This window comes from Xyrauchen texanus, chromosome 3 (genome assembly GCF_025860055.1).
Source record: "Xyrauchen texanus isolate HMW12.3.18 chromosome 3, RBS_HiC_50CHRs, whole genome shotgun sequence".
NCBI classification, from domain to species: Eukaryota; Metazoa; Chordata; class Actinopteri; order Cypriniformes; family Catostomidae; genus Xyrauchen; species Xyrauchen texanus.
The window spans coordinates 44367396-44374553 of record NC_068278.1 but is presented as its reverse complement, the minus strand read 5'-3'; the positions used below and the strand labels follow the sequence as shown (position 1 = coordinate 44374553).

General features: G+C 38.4%; 1 protein-coding gene across 1 annotated transcript; it reads right to left on the bottom strand.

Annotated features, from left to right (window-relative positions):
- Positions 1–243: 243 nt before the first annotated feature.
- Positions 244–2656, bottom strand: LOC127627859 (transcription factor Sox-19a-like). The gene is made up of 2 exons (XM_052104456.1): positions 1690–2656; positions 244–1551 (listed from the first exon to the last, which is right to left on the bottom strand). Exons 1-2 carry the CDS (start codon positions 2340–2342, stop codon positions 1305–1307), a joined length of 900 nt encoding a protein of 299 aa, XP_051960416.1. The 5' UTR covers positions 2343–2656; the 3' UTR covers positions 244–1304.
- Between the last annotated feature and the right edge of the window lie 4502 nt (positions 2657–7158).

Genomic DNA, 7158 nt, shown 5'->3' with positions numbered 1-7158 from the left:
CTGGGAAGGAACAGATAGCTGAGGCATTCATAATAAGAATTACAATCAACCCAATAAATTGTTTCTATTATGAAAATTATTATTCATTTTCATTAACTTCTTATATGTGCCTTTATACAGCTTTTCTGTTAAGTACAATAGCATGTACGACCATTAACATGAGATCTGTTTGGATTTTGGACATAGAGAACAAAGAAAGACAAGTGTACAAAAATAATAAAATACTTTATTACATTTTTGTCTTTGTTTTTCTATCAAGGTTGTCAAGTCACATACAAGATTATAAACCCTTACTATAAGGGCTTTAAAGTAAAAAAAACAACAAAAAAAAAACATTTCACAACAGTACATTCTTAGTCAAACAGTCTTATAACAAGTATTTTTTTCAAATTAACATTATTCAAAACGTTTTGACTTTCCCTCTTTTACACAACACTTCTATTCACAATCTTCTATTTCTCAAAGGAGTTGAGAATTAATTGTTCTTTTTAATAGAAAATACAGTCAAATCCCTCTAAGCAGGATCTCTATGTCCATGTTCGCTTTTTAATGCAACAAAATTCTGTTGACGCGTTCAGGGCATAAATGTATCTAGACTAACGTTGGAAATCAAACAAACAAAATCTCTAAACCGTTGTGCATTTTATATTTTTGCATTACCTAAACAATGAAGAGCAGCACAATCTTTGTTTACAGTCTTATGGTGTGAAAGCTAAAAAGTAACTTTTTTGAGGTGTTTAGATAATCATGACAAGCAGCGACTGAGGGAATGTGTGCTTGATTTGTTCCCTTCTTTCAATATTTAGTGTTTGCAGTATGTCTTCAAAGTCAGTAATTAACTAGGTGGCATAAGGTTTTAACTATGCAAATAAACAGTAATTAACCAGTCGGCTGGTTGTCTAAAACCACTGACTAATCAATTACAGAAAAAAAGTGTGTCATGTTATCACTCGACTAAGAGCAATTTCAACACCAGTGCACCAGGCCTGTGGTCACTGTGACATAATTATCTAACATTATGCAGAAAACAAAGACATGGACCTCGAAAAATATGCGATGTCATCAATGAGTGACACACATTGCACACAATGATCTGAGGCACTTCAGCAAGGCCAAAAGTCAGCTGCCTTGGGTTTTCTAGTTCAGCAATGTGTCCACACACCCCTCATTTTTCTTTACAAATCAAGATGACCACTGTTAACGCTCATGCATCTACATCGGCACATCAAGTCACGTGAGCCCACGGCAGTGGCCCACCACAAGCCTCCAGACTCAATACTAGGAAGGTAATTACACTTTCCCCATCAGATGTGAGTGAGAGGTGCTGTACCAGTGAGGTAATGCTGTTGGATGTTAGAATAGCCTCTCTGTGCTCCACTGTCTGTGGTGTCTCCACCTGGGATATACATGCTAATCATGTCCCTCAGGTCTCCTTGTAAAGGGCCTCGCTGGTGGCTGTGGGTTCCAGTGGGAGAGTGGGACACTTGGTCTTGTTTAACCATGGACATGACTGGGCTGGGCTGCTGTGGTGTGCTGCTGTAGGACATAGGGCTGGAAAGAAGACATAAAAAAAGACATTGTCAGAAACTGGCTCAGGACTTTCTTAATTTGTGCATATACAAATATCTATATTGAGGTAGACAGTGCAAGTGCATGCACTTTTATTGTGAAAAAAGATTCTGAACTTACTTGTAGGAGTTTGCGCCATTCATATATGATTGCGCTGTGGCCATGGCGGATGGATACTGCAGGGCAGACAGGTCATAGCGGTGCAGCTGCTGACTGTAGCCCAAAGCATCAGACTGCATGCTGGCATAGCCACCTGTGTGACCCCAGCCGTAGCTGTCCATCCTCGGGCTCCCCCCGGATCCTTGAGCAGCGGCTGCCGCCAGCAAGTTACCGGCGGATAGAGGATACTTGGCAGCCGGGTTGTCCTTCTTCAGCATCGGTTTCGTCTTACGACGGGGCTTGTATTTATAATCGGGGTACTCCTTCATGTGCAGGGCACGAAGTCTCTTGGCCTCGTCAATAAACGGCCGTTTCTCCGCGTCGGTCAACAGCTTCCACTCTGCGCCCAGACGCTTGCTGATCTCTGAGTTGTGCATTTTGGGGTTCTCCTGTGCCATCTTGCGCCTCTGGCCTCGAGACCAGACCATAAAGGCGTTCATAGGCCTCTTAACTTTGTCCATAGGATCGATACTCGGCTGGTTGTTGACAGCCGATTTGGTGGCTCCATGAGTCACGCCGTGAGTTACTCCACCGTTCAGCTGTGTCATTCCCTGCGCGCTCTGGTGCGTCAGTGGCACGGAAGACTTCATGTCGTGTTCCAGCATGCTGTACATAGCTGCCCACAGAGACTTTCAACTGTTGAGCGACTTAAAATCAAATCCACTGACTTTCAGTGTCCGCGTAATGAAAACTTTTTCCTCTTTACGCGCCTATTACATTGACACAAAAGTCCAAAGACGACAGGGAAACGGACATTAAGTATAATCAAGACTGTTTGTATGTGTCTAAAGACGATCAACTAGTTCTGAAACAACGGTAGTTTGCTTTAAAACGAAAACAGGTCCGAGCTAAAACTGTGCGTCTTGCCTGGAACTCTTTCAGTGCTTGAGTGATAATAGAATTTCATCACTGTCCGCCTCCAGCTGCTTTCTTTCTCTCCACATTAGCATCACTAAAGAAGGGGTGCGGTGAATGTGGTGAGGCGAGGAGCAGGAGGAGGATTCCGTTTTGGGCAGAAGAGTTTCTGTTTCACCTGCAACTTTAGAAACTAATAGCCTACAAAATACGGTAACACGTAGCCTATTACAGTGTATTGAAGTGTAATATTACATACTATAATAATGTGTTGATGTGTGCAAAGATGATGATTAAATGTAATAAGAAGCTCAACAAAATAATTAGTTGGCCTTTAGCATAATAGTCAGTACCACTGTCAGATATCCACGTTGTTATTAAAGGGCAATATTTGCTCCATGCAGTTGGATCTTCAAGGAGAGGTTTTACTTTATTACACACAGTGTATTGTCCATTTATGCACAATTCTTTAATGGAATCACTATTATGTCTAAACACATAACTAGATTGGCCTTGAATAGAAAATGATTAAATGTATCAAATGTTAGATAACAGAAAGACAGAAAATCACCCACCCAGTTTTAAATATCTGGGGCATTTTGACACCTTCTGTGCCATTTTTGCTCAGGACACTAATTCATTTCCGACCCTGGTCAGTATTTGTGTAAATACACGGCAACATCAACCACTAATTTAAAGTGTGACCTAAATGTGTGCACTGATATGCATTTGCTATATTTCTAAAGGAATATTTAATATAGTTGAAGATTTGAATAAGCTGGTCAAACTATAATGCGACTCGTTTAAGGAATACCACAGTGTGCATATTATAAATACCATTGTGATATTTCACATAGTACCAATACTTATGCTAACAATACAACATCAGCTATCTCAGGCACTTGTTGCCTGTTGAAAAGGGAAGCTTTTGGACAGACATTCATTTGGATTTAATGTCAGTTGAATGAAATATGTTTTACAATTACATTGAAGCAGAACCTTTCTACCGGACCCTTAAAAATAGCATTTGTCGCTTGAGGGTTTCTTCAGTCATAATAAGTAATATTTTTGACTTGGATAAAACCATTTCATTTAGATGTTGCCATATGATGCTTGTTTAGGTAGCCTGACAAAGCATTTTATACAATACAACTTACTTACAATACAACGACTTACTATAAACTATTTTAATGGAAATTACCGGGTCAGGTTTTAAAAAGCTGTCACAATAGAGGCAATTCCATTATAAATACCTCTAAAAGAAAAAAAGACAAAATAGTCAAATAGAGACACCTGACCTGTACAAATGACCTTTTATTGTCTCAGTCTATTACTATTGTTTGAAGTGGAATTGACTAAATTGAAAAATGGTTTTATGAATGAATGCATTTTTACCCTCAGGCCATTTTCCTCATGAACAAGTAAACTGCCTCAGGATTCCCCCATAGTGCAATAATGTAAATTCCCATATTTAATTCAATAACTGTACATACCTCTACCTTGCACATATATAACCACTTTCACATTTACATACGCCATTCTGTTATATGTACTATTATTTGTATGTCTATTTATATACTCTTTGTTTTATATTCTGACTCACTGTAATGTTCTCTGTGCACTTGTTTCTCCTATCACCAAAAAATAAATACATTCCTTGTGTACGTGAGAACACTTGGCAATAATGCTCATTCTGATTGAACAGAGATTTTATAGACTGTTGGATTTATAGTTGATGGATACACTTAATGTGTTGAGATACACATTATTAAAACACAAAATACCTAGTAACCTCAATTTACATGAGGAATTTTTTCTTTTTGGGGGAAAAACTTGGAGGTGGTTTTTCATTCTTTCTATTTTAGTCATCTTCCATGATGCCATGATGGTGGAAATGCATTTCACCTCAGTGGGTCGTCTTCTCTAATGACTGCAGGTGTTACTGCAGTCACTTCTTATCACCCGTTTAAGGCATACACATTAGTTTCTATGGGCATCACTTCACACTTCTTTTGTGCACACTGTATCCCCAAACACAGCCACTACGACTGACCATCAGTATAAAGTGTGATAACCCCCCACCCCCATTTGAGATTTATTTGTAATAACAGATCAACTGAATGTTCCTATAAGGCCTACATTAAACTGTTATAAAAATGACTTCATTATGGTTCTTATAACATATTATGAAAGATGTTGTCTATTTATGAACAAATACCAGTTAACTATTAGTGTGCAATAGGTTGCTTTACATTTTAATACTTTTTTTAAGGAAACACTTATTTGGCTCAAGGAAACTGAACTTTTCTCCGAATTAAGTATCTTTTTTTTTTTTTAAGTAATGTTACATAGAAATAAAAAGTCAAATTAACCCATCTGTGAATAAAGTATTATTGTTTTTATTTAATTATTACAATTGAGTAATAGCACTTTTACAGTATAAAGGAAATTATGACTGGACTCTAGGTTAACCATATGGCACATTTGATACTTCTCAGTACTTTGTAAAGTACAATATTGTAAATATACAAACGTATATATTTGTGATATTTTGTTTAATTAGGACCACTTAAATGTTTTTATTAATAACAACTTTAGGGTTTAGAGAGTAATGGTAACTTAGTTAGAACTAGTAAGAAATTAAAGCTTGAGTAAACTATTTATTTTATTTTTTGTACAATTGAGATAACTATTAGTATTTAAAGTGAAGTTTTATTGCATACAAATAAATAAAAAACATATAAAGGGATTATTTCACCTAATAATACAAACTTACTAGACTTAACGTAGTTCTTATGACATTCTTCTGTGGAAGACAAGGAAACATTTTAGTCTCAGTCAACATTTACTTTTGTTGCACCTTCTTTCCATACAATGAAAGTGAATGGTGGATATCCTTTTGTGTCCCACGGAGGAAAACAAAGTCTGAACTGAACAATTCCTTTACTTCATTGTCTTATTTTTTTATTCTCAAGTCTAATGATTGACAACATGTTGTGGTAACTGAAAAACTAATGGAGACTTAAACACTTCTAGAGAATACTGCAAGAATAAGGCACAAAAGGATGCTCGTACTTGGATGCTGTTTGATGTAATATGAAAAGTATGTCTATCTGCAAATTGTGTCGTAAGGTGTGAAACCAACCAACTGTAAACTGTCTTTGTGTTAGACTGGGGGTTGTAAAACCTGAATCTCCTATTCGATCAGTCTGTTGAGTCTGGCCTTGTTGCATGTTAAACGATTGAAATCTATGGCCCATTAAACAAGGCAAAATCCCATAGATGAGCAACAGGTGGTAATACCTTAAATCAAAGCAAAATGGTAAAAATGTTGTGCCTGACACGCGAGGTCCTGTTTTCTGCTGGCTCTCAGCCCAACTCTACAAACTCCACTGTACGGCATCAATATTGACTCGGGCCATTGTTGCAAGTCATTGTCACACACTTATTATACAATTAACCTTACTTTATGTGGAGGCTGAATATGGAGTGTGCCACACCTATTGTGCATGAGTCATTCTCATGTATGGGATCAGTCTCATTATAAGCAAGAGCCAGAGAATAAAGAGGAAACACATTGATGTCTCCTGGTGTTGTGTCGACAATCAAATCAAAATTTAAGTGGGGGCCTCGTAAGAGAGAGCCAGAGAGTCCAGAGAAAGCCTGAAAGAAGCCAAACATCATACGTGCAATAGACGCAGAGATCCAGAATGACAGATTGGATGGTCTGAGAAAAAAGCGAGAGGGAAATAAAGTAAGAGGGGGTTCTAGAGAAAAGAAAGAGTGATGGACAGAGGAAGGGGAGGAGGACGGTGGTGGAAGAAAAGCTGGAGAGACAGCAAGGGGGAAAAAGGGGGTTGAGAAGAAAGAAGTAAGAAGGAGAGAGGCAGAGGAGGGGGTTGATTAGTCGCTGGAGAAAGTTCTTAAGCTTTTTCAATGACAAGCAGATTGAAAGCCCCTCTATTCAGACGCTCTCCGGCTTCTGTTCTCATGTAAATGGAGTCTGCGGCCTTCCCTCCATCCATCACACTGCCCTGTTGCACAGCCAGTCCTTTACGAGCCTCTCACTTGCAAAATCACAATGCCCCACAAACACTGTGGCCAGGGAAGGGGGGGTTGGGGAGGAGAGTTAGGGTGCAGTGAGGGGAGTCGGCGAGGCCACCTACACTGTGCGAGAAAGAGTGTTAAAACTGTAGCAGGATGGTAAGGTGCCACAGATAGATGAAATGTGATTGAAACTGTTTAGTAATGAAGTTCATTGCCGATTTTTCAAAGTTGTATTGCTCATTACTGCAAAACACTTTAAAGCCATATGCTTTCTTAAGTCCTGTCCTTATTTACCTTTAGAAACTATTGCAATTGTATTTGTTGCTTGTTGACTGAAAGAGTTGGCAGAGCCACCCTCTAGTGTTGAATACAGGTATTACAGATTCTCAGATTTGTTGTACAATCTCTTTTATGTAATTTATTGGTTAATTTACAATTACTTTGAAGCAGAACCTTTCTATCGGACCCTTAAAAATAGCATTTGTCGCTTGCGGGTTGCTTCAGTCATAAGAATTAATATTTTTGATT

Bases quoted from the DNA above. Each gene is read 5' to 3' on its own strand.
- LOC127627859 (XM_052104456.1), bottom strand. From the start codon at position 2,342: ATGTACAGCATGCTGGAACACGACATGAAGTCTTCCGTGCCACTGACG. The intron at 1,552-1,689 runs GTAAGTTCAGAA...TCTTCTTTCCAG, and splicing joins AATGGCGCAAACTCCTACAA to CCCTATGTCCTACAGCAGCA.